The sequence below is a fragment of the Pagrus pagrus genome (assembly GCF_965226575.1).
Source record: "Pagrus pagrus genome assembly, chromosome: 16".
In the NCBI taxonomy this organism is placed as follows: Eukaryota; Metazoa; Chordata; class Actinopteri; order Spariformes; family Sparidae; genus Pagrus; species Pagrus pagrus.
Genome location: NC_140200.1, coordinates 20,427,141 through 20,442,860, shown reverse-complemented (window position 1 = coordinate 20,442,860; position 15,720 = coordinate 20,427,141). Strand labels below are relative to the sequence as shown.

At 40.1% G+C, this 15,720-nt stretch overlaps 1 protein-coding gene across 1 annotated transcript in view; it reads left to right on the top strand.

Annotated features, from left to right (window-relative positions):
* The first annotated feature begins 308 nt into the window (after positions 1–308).
* msraa (methionine sulfoxide reductase Aa) overlaps positions 309–15,720 on the top strand; it is a 40,195-nt gene continuing 24,783 nt past the window's right edge. The window contains exon 1 of the mRNA XM_084377740.1: positions 309–524. Coding sequence (XP_084233866.1) covers positions 389–524 — 136 coding nt within the window. The 5' untranslated portion in view covers positions 309–388. The remainder of the gene's footprint in view (positions 525–15,720) is intronic.

Here is a 15,720-nt window from a genome sequence, read left to right as displayed (position 1 = left end):
TTTTACTTACTGATAATGGTACATATCTTTAAAGTGTACTATCAACTAACTGAAGAAAAAACAAAGTTGTCTGGTGAATTCGGCGCACATGTGATGCCAATTAAAGAGAGGAAATAAGTAAATTACTAATATTTTCTCTAAATAATTACTGTTAAGTCATCATTTGAGCAGTAATTCTGACGTATTCATGAGAGATAACTGTCTTATAACATGCGATAACTGTATATATGTGGCATGACGCCTTGTTTGTGCTCATGGTCAGTAACACGTGGGGACTTTGAGATTACACAAGCCCTGTGTTGACAGTTAGGTAAGCTAGCTTGTTATGTAGCTAACTGAGCTAGCCCTCGGTGTGCAGCAGGAGTGTGTCAGTGCTGCTGTTGGTTCAATGGTCTCCTCCTCCAGGGTCCGTCTGATTTGGCGTCATTTTGTCAACAGCAGGATGGGAGAGATGGCCTCTAAAGCCCAGATGCCGACCCCGGAGACAGCACTACCCGGCCGGACAGACGGCATCAAAGTATCCGGTAAGTCTGGAGCTAGCTTTAGCATGCTAATGTCAGCTTCTGTAGCGAAGTTACACAACTTTATGATACAACCATGTTAGCTAACAAGCTAATATGAGCAACTTTCGTGGGTTGTACGGTGTTCTGGTTATCGTAGAATAACGTGTATGGGTATACTTTACACGACGAAACATACTGAATTATAAAGATGCAGAGCAGGTCCAAAGCAAGTGAGAGATGAGTTCAGCCTCGACCCGAAATGAGACGAGAGTAATCGGTTATAGTCGAGGGAGGACTCAGAGGAGGATTAGCTTCCTGTGCTACTGATAAACATCACTGTTACTGTAAGAGGATGGACACAAGTACAGATTAAAAGTATGAAACCATTTCCTGACTAATTGACTCATTAAAGATGTAGGAAACAAGAAGATAGAAGTGCAGAAACACAATAAATAAATAAAAGCATAAGAATAAAACCTGAAATTAAGTTATACAGCAGCAGCAACAACTGCAAAACATCTAAAAGTGTCGGTTGATAACTTGTGTTTATATAACTTACAACCAGCCTGTTATTTGTTCACATTTGTCTGTCTTGTGTCAGTTCATTTGCATTTATGGAGGTTGCACAAATTCATTTAATTGTAATGATCAGAAATGTACTCATTAAATACATTGTTTACTGCTCAGTGTCATGATGGAAGTTGATCATGTTGAATGCCAGTGATGTAGTTGGATTGCAGACCAACTTTCACGGTGCTAAGAGCCACCTGCTGTGCTGTAATCACAGTTTGTAAATGCTGAACTTGTTAAGTCCATGAAAGCAATTTGGCTTCGTATTATCGCGGATTATATACATTATTAATATATGTAGAACTTTTGTGGAGCATTTCAGGGTAAAAGCTCCCGATAAGCACTCAGCTCGATCTACTGGCAAGTCATTTCCCATCAAACATTTCGGTTCTCGTAGAGAGAAACTCAATTTCTCATGTCGTTGTCCCACAAGGTTGCCATGTCTTATGTGAGCCTACAGAGCAAGTCAGACAAAATCACTCACCATGCAGTGCACCCAGCAAGACGGCAATCAAAGCTGTGCAGGTCTGCGTTGGTCTGAATCATCAAGCAACCCTGTGAAACTAGGATTCTTCTGAAATCTCAGATATATCCAACTTAGTAATACAGAAGTGCCTGAAAACCTAGTTTTCAGTGTGATTAAACCAAATTAGATGGTTATAACATATATTATTGATGCACAGTTATTTTTTACGTCATTAATAAAGTATGGAAATCTTTCCATCTCTACTATCAATCAATTATGACATGACTTTTGCATAAAGTCACTGTACAGTAAATGTGTGCATAATCACCAGTTTTGGGCAAGTTGCTTTCAAAATGCGATAAATTACATATTTTTAGTTACCTTCATTTTAAAGTAATACATTACGTTACAATATTACTGTCTGCACAGAGGAATAAATGACTTATTACACTACTTTTTAGTTACTATGAACAAAATGCCCAAATAACCTATATAGAACAATTAAATAGCCTAAATCTAAAAATCTATTATGAGATAGGAATAAATATTTTTAACTCGTTATATTACTCTTAAAGAAATGTGTTACTAACTGTTACCCCCAACACTGGTAATCACATAAAACAATCAAAATCAATATTCAAAGCAATAATGAAATGTTTCACCTTTCTGCATCATCTCAGAAACATCTTTACATATATAAAAATCATTTTCAATAAAGTAAAGCCTTTTATTATTAAGCACAATTTGCTATGAAACAATAATGTAGACCGAAGAATATTGTAAAACTCTATAAAGACAATATTGAATTCTTGCTTCATCAATTATAAAAGCATTAAATAATGATATTATCATCTCCTGTTCTTGAATATCAGTGTTGTCTTTTAATAATCCATACATCTGTTGATTTATTTATTTATTCTAAAGGATAATTGTCACTCTAACATGTCTGTGGCTGAAACAAAAGTGTGTGTTTGTGAGACAGTTGAGAGTTTTGTGTGTGTATAAACAGACCGACAGCAGCAGTAAGTTGGCAGTCGGGGCAGTTGGCACTGATCTGCCCCCTCTTCACTACAAGTGAGGGCGCTGAGTCTTGGCAAATGATGAATAGATCTGCACTGGCACCGAACAAAAGACACAAGACACACACTCGTTCAGACACACACACACTCACTCACTACCCTTTAACATTTAACAGAGGAAAGATGACAGAAATAAGGAGCGAGTGTAAAGGTTGTGTGGAGATGATATATTGACTCTGTTTGGGTTCAGTTTTAAAGAGACAGAAAGAAATGGTAGGATGGGAGGAGGAGAGAGTCAAACCTTTGAGTGATTTTAAATGAGTCTTTCAATTTTATTTTGGGTCGATTTACGCAAAGTGTGTTGAGTATTTTTTCGTGGGGGTTGGACGGGGGAAGGAGGAAGTGGAAGTGGAGGGGTTAGGAGGGCGGGGGTCCACTGCAAAAGGACGGTTGGGATGGATGGGATGGATGGATGGATGGATGGGTTCAGACGGAGTGGCAGACAGGCTGGACCATCGCCAAAGCTTCTCGGGAACGCTGCCACAATCGACAGAGACGAAGAAAGAGCGAGGGAGCAGAGAGGAAAGGAAAAAGCCATGCCTGCAGTGGAGAGACTTGGCAGGGCTTCCCCTCCTTTGTCTGTCTGGCTCAGGGCTGCAGCGCCAGAGGAAATCAAGAAATGTCCAGGCGTGGTGGTGGTGGTGGTGGTGCTGGTGGTGGTGGTGGATGGGGACAATATCTGTCTCGGCTCCGAAAAGAAGAGAGAGAAAAAGTACTTTGACCGAAAACTCGGCTTCTGAAAGGGCTATGGAAACCAAAAACAAAACAAGCGATTTTCTCTTTTTTGAGCAATATTCTGCAATCGGAGACATCGGACAAGACCGGGTTTCAGAGACAAAGTGAAGCAATATCCGATAAGCCGACCTGTGATTTTAATGTCAGCCAAGTAGCATCTAGTAAATTTTTTCGTTTAGCCAAACGTTGACTCTGAACAGGACAAGGACGGATGTTTGACTTCAAAGTCTACTAGTAGCCAGAGGAAGGCCAACGCCGCGCCAAGCAAGAGGTTTGTGAACGAATGCTTGTTGGGCTTTGAAACGTCTTTGACCAAAACCAATTGGAAGTGAAAGTATGTTGTGAAAATGGTTTCATGTTAGTGTAAGCACTAAATCTTCATGTAGAGTTGAAGCGCAGAGAGATGTTTGATGTGTTGTTAATGTGATCATTTGTCTCAAAACCCGGTTGGGCCAGAAGCCTAAAGACCAAAGTAACAGTGGGGAAACAATGGATTCTTAGATATATTGTGACTCTCTTATGAAAGATTATATCTTGATGCAGAAATGGTTGATAATTGGACATTTAACACCGTTGGTCACAATTGGACGTTAACCTGTGCGCTGTGTTTACGTCCTAAGCTAGCTGCTGAGTTTTGGCGAAGATGGCTGAGCATTATCAAAGATAAAGGAAGTAAATTCATCTGGTTTTTTTTAATAATTGGACATTACAGAATTACTTTGTGAGATAGCTGGATTCATGAGATCATGCTTAAGGCCTACCCACAGTGGTTTGGACCAGTTAGCACCCTACGAGGAACTACTGGCAGCTCCGGGCAAAAGAGGCGCCTGTTCGTTTGAGACAAACAATGGCGGCTCCTAAAAAGGTTAGCGTTGCTGCTATAGCATCAGTCATGTCGGAATTGGAGAATTTATTTCATTGAAATAAGACCAAAGATAGGTACTGAAGGCCTTTCTCGATGAAAAGGATGTTTTCACTCTTCTCTCGATTGGCTTTGGCAAGAGTTTGATTTACCAACTGGCTCCGCTGGTGGTAGCACGCTTCAGCTGTTGATCTGATTGGTTGAAGCTAGCCCATGATAGATGGTGGTAGACAGATGGTTCGTCCTATCACCTGCCAAGTATTTTTTAAGTGCCTTCCCTTTTCCAATTTCCAAAGACGACTTTCTCAAACCATCTGCCACATCAGGTTAATTGCAAAAAATGCTATGTTTCAAAAAGTGGAACAAGTCGTCACACAGCAAGGAAAAATAAATCATGTAGAGGAATCATAAGTTTTGCTTCATCAAAATGTGAATTGTTTTATAATTGCATCGTAGCCCCTTGAATCTTAATCAGATGGTGAGGGGCCTAGAAAATCCTAAACCTTAGACCAAAGCAGGTGTTTCCATTTTGTTTGACCTCTTGAATATCTTTATGCAGTTGACTTGGTTGCTGTTGATAGCTGTGACTGAAAGTTAAATATTCATCTTGTTGACAAAACAACCCCACTACAAAGTCCATTTAGTCATGTTCTGGAGATTTTAATCATATCACATGATCTGGATTCAATTTGTCCAGCTGTCACTGGCTAAAGCAGAGATTCCAAAAGTGTGGTCCGCAACTCCTGGTGGGCCGTGAAGGTACTGCAGGTGGGCAGTGAGAAGTCATTTTCAATAAATAAAAACTTTTTTTTTTAAATGATTAAATATTAACATCAAAAAAGTAATCAGAACTTTTGGATTGGCTGGTGTATATGTATATCAACACCAGGCTAAAAAGCAGTTTTTTACTGCCCTCTCTGGGTGATGGTGGGTTAGGGATAACCCTAACCCTAACCCAAGGGTGGATAGTGATTGCCATTCACAGTAGCCAATTGTGCTGAATGTGCTTTTTGCTACAAACACTGAAGGAACTTAAGTTTAACAAGTTTTTAAGATGTGTTTTTGTACAGTAATCAATGAGGACCAGACCCCAGGACCACTTTCTTTTTAATGCATCCATGACAGCGTCGTAAAAATTCAGAAAGCATTTAATTAGATGCTGAACTAATACACCCTGAGTGCAGGATGAGTCATCAACATTTTTTAAATGACTTCCGAGAATTACAAACCTCAGCTACAAGCTAAAAGACACCACTAGGAATACCCACAGACTGCTTTTCCCCCATTGTTTGGTTACTGATGTAGGTAAGAACCTGACATATGTGGGGTAACTCTACCAATTTTTCACATGAAAGAGTGTTTACAGGTCTTGGGGAGTGCTACTGCATATGTGAAAAAGTAGTATAAAGTCCAGAGGAAGCTGCAGGTAATCTGATGAATTGCCTCTTAATCCAGTCCACTGGTCTAACATTGCACTCCTATAACTCTGTTGGACTCATTATGGACAGTTTATAAACAAATGATCAAAATCAATACAGCATAACCAGAGATATCACCTTTTTTATTCCACACATTCTTCTTTCTTTTCAAACCCTGCTGCCTACATTACCCACCATGCAACTGAGGTTACAATGTGACGTCTTTTCTGGTGAAGCAGAAAACATTAGACTCGTAAGATTACTATATTGTATAAAACTCATTAGTTACAGTGGTTTCTTGTTACTTGGGCATTATCATCAACATTTAACTCTGCCCTGTAAACCCCTCCACCCCCACCCACACACACAGATGGAAAAAGTGAAAACTGAAGCTTAATGAAGAAGTTAATGTCATCTTCATCACAGTTTCACACAGATGTGTTCAGACATCCAGCAGCTGCTTTCTTAATGAGCAGGTGTAAATCATTATTATTGCAGCCTTCTGTGGTGGAACGTGTAATTTTTTTTACAGAGGATATTTGGAGAGACTCGTTGAGGTTGATATAAATATCAGGAGTGATGATGTGCTAATGAGACTGTGATTTCTACAAGTTTATTTAAAAAACAAAAAGTTGTTTCTTGGCACCACACGCCATGAGCTGGAAGCTGCCGCTCAGTTGAAGCCAGAAACCCCTTTGGCCAGCTGTTTTGATTCTCTCCATATGAACAGCCTGCAGCAACTCCAGTTGCTCTCCAAGTACCAGTTAATTCACTGAGCTTTAGTTGGCAAAGATAACGCAACTGTATCCATCATTTCAGATAGAAAGACTAATTTCTTTGTTGGTGTTTTTGCACCTCAGAAGCAGAGAAAACGTAGTGGAGTGGACTACGATGAACAAAAAATGTTCAAGTGGTGAATTGAAAGATAATCGATCCATTAATTCTGATAATTAACCGAATCCTAAGAGCAAACTATTTAGTGTGAAAGCCCAGAACACTGGCTTGTTACAGCTTCTTAAATGTGAGCTTTTTCTACCTATTCTTCGAAGCATGTTATTGAAAATTAAGTGGATTTAGACTTCTCAGACAAAACAAGCAATTGAAAGACATCTCTTTGGACAGCCATTTGCCATTTTTTTGACAGGATTAAACAATGACTGAATAATGAATGATTAGATTAACAACAGCTACCCTACTCTTGTTCATCAGGAACTAACATGTGATTTAAACTCAAGAAACTTACTTTTGTCTAAAATGATCAATCCCAGGTCCAGACTGCTTGAGTAACATTTAATTCTACAGAATACAAGCGCTCTCTTCACACTGTTGTACTTGTACTTTACTTGAGTCACTTTCTATTTCTACCTAAAGAGGTAATTGATAAAATTTATTGATACCAATGCCATTATCTATTCTGCCTGTCGGTTGATTCTCTTATTCCTGATCGGTTTTAATTGAGCTGGCTGCAGCCTGACATCTAGCTGCAGCAACTGTCTTATCATCTAAAACGGACAGTCTTCATTTTTTCTTTATTTTGGTTTTCTTTGTCAATGAAAAAAATTGCTAAAACTGCCTGCATGATGCTAACGTTATTTCAACCCAGAATATTTAGCTAGGTAACAAACATGCTGCCTCGTTAGGAAGCAGTGGCACTCATGTAGAGCGACAAATACATGTCATTCCTGGAATTGAAGCTCATGTTACATAGAAAGATGTTTCACCATATTACTGGTGTTTCAACACTTTTACCTTTGTCATCTCTCTTTGTGAAATGAAGCCACACTTTGGACCGTTTCTTCCTCCTTGTCACGACTCCTTGTCGCAATGTTCCTGCATGAGTTTGACGTCTTTCTTTTGCAATGCATAACTGTCAGAGAAACATGCGAGCATAGATGCAAGGAGTTAATAACCTCTGAGACATATGATGCTGATGGATTAGATTAGTTGGAACCAGTTCTCAACGGTTTTGGTTCTCCATTTCATCCCTACATCCACTACCACTACATATCAAAATGAAATTTGGACAGAAATTGAATTTTATACATGTTGTTTGGACAAAACAAATATTGCAATGGTGTCATTTTGGGCACTGGATCATTGTCCGGGCATTTCTCACTATTTTCAGAATATTTACAAACCAAACAATCAATCAATTAATGGAGAAAACAATCAGAAGATTAAACCATAATGAAAATGATCGTAAGTTTAATTCCTGTGCAGAAGAGTTCAAAATGAGCTTCATCTCAAAAAACTACAACATTAAAATCCTGATTTCCACATTAATGCGTGCGTAATAGTGATCTGATTACATGATATATGAGAATACTTCCTCCTCCATTGTTCAACAATCACATGTGGGTGTAACGTTCAGGTGTCCACATACTTACAGCCATGTTTAGCAGGTGAATCCAGGTGAAGCTGGTGTTATAAACCTGTATATCAGAGCTTCCATCTCATCTCTTGTACCTGTTAAGTGACTGTGCAGTGTTATCAGGTTCAGGCTGACGCTCTTCAGTGCATCCACCTTTGTAACAGCCGTTACCACGACAACACAGAGGGATTCCAGTGAATGAATGTGTTTTTTTGTGCGAGATCCCATCAGCGGAGCTCTTTGTTGTTTACACACTGGCCCGATAACCTTGAAGGGCAAAATGACGGGCGTTTAGGGGAGAACGTGAGCGACATACCAGATGAGGGAGACCTATAGATCAGCAGAGAGGTGGAGATGAAAAGATGGAGGCAGAGAGAGAATGAGGCTGAGAGGTTAACTGTGTTGGTTCGGTTATCGAGCGTTAATGTTGTTTTATCTGGAAACACAAGATGATTCTTGGTGTAAAAGGTGTATTTGACTGAATCAGAAGAGAGTTTAATGATCTTGAAAAGCTTCAAAATCCAACTATTCAGAAGAGTGCATGTTCGACTGGATTTTTCATACAACCAAATAAATATTTTTGTTTTCCTGCATATGTGGGATGTAAGTATGGCAATGTGTTACCTGCTAACACTTGAACCTCAGCAGTTTTATGAGTCGCTAAAGTGCCAGAGCTGTGCTTATTTCCTGCCTCCAAAACAGAATAATCATATTCATGCAGCATGAAATATATTTACCATTTACACAAATTGACATTTATTTGATCTATTCAATCCGTATCTGGCTTCAGAAATGGGTAACAACTTCCACATACGTATGTTTATGAAGGAGCACGCCAACCATAAGTCCGTTCATTCTTATGGGAATCTCTGTGATATCCGATGTGTTTGAGAATTTCCTCCCCTCCGTAAAAACATAATTCACATATGTGGAAACTAGGTGTAACAGCAATCATTGGTGGTTTTTAGAAGTACGTTTGTGCCCATTTCTGCAGGAGATAGTCAGAAATTTCAATGTCTGTGTCAACTAAAGTCTGTTGGTCTGATTGACTGAAACCAATGCACATCTGTCTTTTCTCTCACACTTCCTTCCATGTAAACACTGCAACCTTTTATTCCTTAACATAGCAATGCTAAAGTGCTTGCTCTTTACTTAGTAGCTGCTATACTATAGTTTAGCATTAATCACAGGAACCACATAATAATGTACACAGTATGATGAAGTGGTTTTCTTAACATATTATAGATGTATTGATGTTTATAAAAGCCTGTAAACATGTTGCAGTAAACAACCTCTACATTTATTGACTACAAATAATCTTGAGTACCAGATATCTTGTGAGCATTGAGTCGATCGGTCCACAGCGTAGACTTACAGTACGGTACGTCGTGAATGCATAAAGCCATTACTTTAAAACATGTCTGAGAGGTTCTCATCAGTCCGTCTTTACAGTGGAAAGTGTATTAAGTTCTGTTTTTCTTCACCCCACCATCCTACAGCACACACACACACACTCACTGCTAATGGCTCTGAGTGATCGATCGAGTCAAAGCCTACAGCTCTCTCACACACACACACACACACACACACACACACACACACACACACAAACAGTGAGAGAAAAGATTGCTTCAACTGCTCTGCAATTAAATCTACTACATAGCACCCCTTTAAGAGTCCGCCGACATTGCACTGTTGCTATACTGTAATTGTCCACCTTCATGAATGCACACTGGCTTTCCTTGCCTCTCTGTTTCTCTCTACCAGCAACGCTGTCTGCTTTCTTCATCTGCAGAAACTTTTATACAGTATAGTTGACTAAAAAACACACCTTGTGTTCAGGATTTTTCAGCCACGTTAATTATGTAGCCGATCAAAACCAACATGCACCAAGCGACATCGCAACAACCAAGTGCACTTACAAAACAACGTCATAAGTACTACATTAAAAAGGAGAGGCCGCATCACAGTCAGTGCATTTACAGGAGGGATGTAATACTAGATAGCATCAATCATGGATGGTGTTGCTCTCTCAGACGGATTAAGAAAATAAAAGGAGTCTAATATCCTGGAACACGGACTGCCCAAGTAAAATATGAGCCCTTTTCACACAGAGATTGTGCAATATCGCCACAACAAAGTCTTGCCTCTAAACCGCCTTTGTATTGTCACACTGAAACAAGCCGCTCCAGTTTGTCACTTCATACAGCATGCCGGTGTTGCGGAACCAAAAGAGGCGTGACGGTACACATCATAACGTTGAGATCTGTGTAGTTTCCACCTGTAAATCTAAGAATGTATCCGCCGACTGTTTATAATCATATGGATGCTGTTAAACGGTGTTGTGACTGAGATCCTGACCCACCATGCATCGAGGAAAGTGACAAAGAGAAGTTTTTTGCTCTAAATTGAGTGAAAAAACCCCAAATTTTGGATTCAATCTGGAATTAATCTACCCAAATCCATTGTAGGTAATTTATTGAAAAATAAAAAAAAGTCACCAGTTTTGCAATCGCCAGCAGGACACTTTATTTACATTTAGTTGATGATAAATATGGTAAATGGACTTGCATTTCTAAAGTGCTTTTCCGGTCTACTGACAGCTCAAAGCGCTTTACAACACTTATTGGATCTGGGGAATCGAGCCAGCAACCTTCATGTCTCTGCTTTCATGTGGGAAACTGGCCTCTACAATTTTAAGCAGTCCAACACAATGTACAACCTTCATCATTTTCAACAAGTGTTTTTTAAGATGAAGTCCTCCACAACACATCCGGGCGGCAGCAATCCTCAACGACAACCTTGTCCATTGTGTCCGAAGCCCATTAAAGCAGAATGTTTTTATTCTAAGAAACATGAGTAATTTAAGTGCACGGCTTCCTTGAGACGTCCTGTGTGTTGTGAGACGAGCACAGAAGGCTGTCAGCAGCAGAACAATGAGGATAACACTGACGACTGTAATGATGGGCAGTAATAAAAACGACGATGGCAATCAGAAGAGCTGATTGAGAGGCTCAGATGGAGGGAGAGAGAAACACGGTGGAAAATGGGTGGAGGAGGGAGATGTAGAAGGAGGATGATGATAAGGAAAGAGAGGAGGAGGAAGATGAAGAAACCAGGCAATCAGAGAGAGACACAGGAGGAGGAGGGGGAGGAGGAGGAGGAAAGGGTGGGGGGGAGGTTACTTTGTAGATTTAATTGCAGAGCAGTTGAGGCAATCTTTTCTCTCACTGTGTGTGTGTGTGTGTGTGTGTGTGTGTGTGTGTGTGTGTGTGTGTGTGTGTGGACTCTCCAATATCCCCCAGCCAGACATTAGCTGCAGTGTTTCATTCATCACTGTCAGGTCTGGAGCTCCTGGGGGAGGAGACGGGGGAGCCCTGGACGTTCAGGCCAGGTTGTAGCTTCTTTTTCAGGGCAGCGTCGTGAGGCTCCGGTCTGGTCTCCTGGTTCTTTTATTTTCCAGCATGAAGGGAAAGAGAAATGGGTAATCGAGGTAGAAAACCACTGTGCTAAATTTTGCTGACTTTGATTATACAGTAGGGGTGTAAATCATCGCTTTTCGTTGCGATAAGATATGTCAATTTTTTTAACGACAAAGCAGTATTTGATGATATCAAAAAGTCTGTCATGATATGATTTTGATGCGATTCCATTTACGGGTCTGCAGTCAAGACAATGTCATCGGCCCAGTTAACACAGTTTAGGCCTGAATGAGCAGAAACCCTTTTCTTTATTGCTTTTGTCCATAAAATAAAACACAATAATAATTTAATAATCATTGTAAATAATTGTAAGCAGTCAAGAGCAGTAAAATGTACTGATTCCATTAACACACGGCTTAACAACAAGAACAGTTAACAATAACTGGAAACATGAGGACAAAAACAAAATTTGGCAAGGAGACGAAACAATTGTTTTTTGCTAGTCACCATTATTAGCGTAAGCCTGCTTGCCGTTACCTGCCTGCTGCTAGCACTGTTTGAATGTTTAGGAAAAAGGTGCACTAGGACAGACACGGCGACACAAACATGCCAGGGGAAGTTCAAATAAAAAGGTGCATCTTTAAAATGTATGATATTTACATTTCAGGCATTTAGCAGACGCTTTTGTCCAAAGCAACGTACAGTAATTCATACATACATTCACAAACTGATGCCAGTGGCTGCCATGCAATGTGCCGACCACCACATAAGGAGCAGTTTGGGGTTCAGTATCTTTCCCAAGGACTCTGCGACATGCAGACCAGGGGAATTGTTCTAACCCCTGAGCCACAGCTGCCACCATGGTATGGTTTTCACTCTGCAGGGTTTTCAGATCTTATCTACCCAAAATCTAAGTACCCAAAGTCCAATAACCCAATATTTTTTGTCCTTAAAATATCTTATATATGATTTTGACAGGTCTTAATCCTGCTGTAACTTGTACGTGAAAACACAAAAATTAGGAACTGAGGTTGAAAATACATCAGAGCAGCATGGGAAGTCAGAAAAACAGAAAGCCGCCCTAAAAAGTCACTAGTACATGTTCTTGTTCTTGTACTTTACTCACATTGAGAGCATCACCAACGTCCTGTCCAAGAGTAACCCACTCTGCCCTAGAAACAACCTCTGGACAGGGTTTTGAATGTACACCAGCATTAAAAGTTGTCCCAGGACTCAGATTTTCTTTCAAATCCTTCAGCCTTTTTTTTTTTGCCAGTATGCATGCACAATAGGTGTAGGTAGGGCTCCAAGGTGCACAAAACAATCTGTCAAGTGTGACTAAACATTTTCATTGGTCGCACTGGTGTGCCTGAAATCTAGCAATTTATTTTTTTTAAATTGAGGTTATTGTAATTTCTTGTTGCGTATGATTTAAATAAAGAAAAAACTTTTGGTTGAACCTTTATTACTCTTTACAATCATTTACATATTGTTTTAAGAACGTGTTAAAATGTATTATTGTGTGGGCCTATATTATATGCTGGTGCACCTAACCAGTTAGAAAAAATACTATGGAGCCCTGAATTGCTTTTACAAAGTCGCTAATATTTGACGTCCTGGGAATGAGACTCAACAATCAACTGTCTTTGTGGTGCGTTTAGGAACAGCTGGGACAAATCTTGCTGATTCTACCTTTAAGTTTAATAGTCTTTGAATTATATTAATATGAAGTGAGCTTCAGTTAGCTTTGACCAGAAATGGCTGCTAGAAATGTCCTTCAGAGGGATACTTTTACTTTGATACTTTGAGTACATTTCAGAGCCTGTACTTTATTACTTTTACTTCAGGAAAGAAGTTGAAACAGTACTTCTACTTCTGTAAAGAATGTGTGGACTTTTGACACCTCTGCTAATATGAGACACAACATACATTTCGAGTGGACCTTTACGACCTCTTCTGTCTCGCCCCATTTCCTGTCAGCTCTGTCCTGTAAGTGCAGTGCAGTGCTGATGTACTTTGAGGTTACTCTTGCTGCCACGGTTTTCATTCTGCTTCTGGAGAACAATGGATGGAAAAAACAAGTTAAGAAAGAAGTAAAAAAACAGATAAAACAGCAACAAAAAGACTGTGACGCAGGAGACTGACTCAGCGTTTAGTTCTGTGTGCAGGGTGACGTAAAGATGCTTTGTCTTCTGGTTTATCTTTTAAATCGTCAGGAAGCAAATTCATGGACTAGAAATCCTTGCGGTGATACAGTATGTCGCCATTATATAACAATAAATTCAACGCTGGCCTGTTTATTTCAGCCTCGTCTCGTGGATTTTTATCATCCTCTGTTTCGTTATCTGCGGTTTCACTCCAGAAAATTAAAAAGTGATGAAGGGCGCGATGAAAGGACACGAAGATAAAACAGAGTGTATCGAGTGCTGATTGGACGATTCTGGAGCAGCTCTGCCTGCCTTCACATACACACACACACACATATATACACGCTGAGGCCTGAGCTGAAATAGAGCAGCACTAATGGAGAAAGTGTGTGTGTGAGTTTGTGTGTGTGTCCGTGTGTGTGTGTGTGTGTGCCACAGATGTCGCCATGGATAAAGGCCTGTTCTGTGATCAGGCTTATTATTGTGACAGGATTTAGGGAGCTGTAGAGGAGACTGGGAGGCAGGCTGGTTACTCACTCACACACACACACACACACACACACACACACACACACGCGCGCGCGCGTGCACGCTTGTTCCTAAAATGAAGTGGCTCGCTGTTTGATGTGAAGTGTCCTGAAGTGCTTTCTAACCTCTTTCACTGCTCTTTACTGCCAAATAAAAGAAAATTAGTTGCCAGTACAAACAGACAGAAATCTGGCTTTTATATCGCTGAAATTAAAATCATTCTGCTCACTGAGACACGAAAACAACCTGCTCTCCTCTCTCCTCCATTTACATGACAACAGGAGTGTCAGTCGCGCGGGATAACAAGATATTTTGTGTATTTTTAGCCGCATGTCCTGAATATTTTTGTGTCTGCTCAGAGTGTGAATGCAAGGTAAAGAGATGCTGCGAAAATACAAGAAACACATCGTCCCAAATCACACACACACACACACACACACACACACACTGTGCTGCGTTCGACCTCACACAAGAATACAAATTCAATTAATCAACAAGAAGCGTTGTTATCATTCCCAGAGAGATAAAGGCAACCACGAGAACAGGCATTTCAAAGGAGTGCAGCGTGGAATAATTAATCTCCAGAAAAATGCCTCCATATATACAGAATGTGTATCGTGTGTGTGTGTGTGTGTGTGTGTGTGTGTGTGTGTCAGAGGGAAGATAACTGTAGAATATTAATGAATGTTTTTGAAAAGGTGGTAATTTTATATCTCTTTCTTTCTCTCTTGTGTTGGGGGAAATTATTTATCCCTCGTCTCAGCCTCATGTGGCTTTTATTTTGTAGTGTATTTGCTTTATTTACCAGTTGCTTCTTGGACAAAACTGCATCAGGATGTGCTTGAAATCAAAAGCAGAAGATTTGTGATCCCCACTGACAAGATAGTGGTTCTCAAAGCCAAATCTGATTCACAGTACCAGTCTTTATTGCTGTTTTGGGTTGTGTCCAGTGAAAGATCCTGTCCCTGATGCTTCTAGGAAACATATCATAATCTACTTAATGGCACTAATGATCCCTAGATCTAATTTGTGATATTCTGTCTTAATTTTTAAAATGTCCTGTAGACCACAACCAGACTGGAAATAGCCTCAGAATTCCTCCATTGGCACCATTACAACACAACATCACACTGGAGATTATGTTTTAGCACAAGCTCGTCATATACAAAACTTCCGCAATACGATGAAGAACCACGTGAGGTTTCATCCAATCAGCATAGACATTTTGTTGCCCTCTATTTTTTTTGTTAATGTAGCGTGAATCTGCTAGTCAATGAGGTTATAGAAAGCTTGGAACCAAGAAAAATAACTAATTCAAAACCTCGATCTCTACAGGTCGCCTGAAAATTGGTTGTGTATGCCTTGAGGATCAGCCAAGATCTAAAATCGTCAGATTGCCCACCCCTACTGTAGTTGCTGCACTAGCAACCATTAGTACGATAAGTGATAAGATTAATTTTACATTTCTGTCCATGGATACAAGTGGATACAAAGGATACAAATGGATACAAAGGGATACAAATGAATATGGCTGGCCAACAGATGATGCCATCTTCCATCGCTGATGGATCACAGACATCGATCACTGAGCCCTGACTGTCATGACCTCACGATTTAAA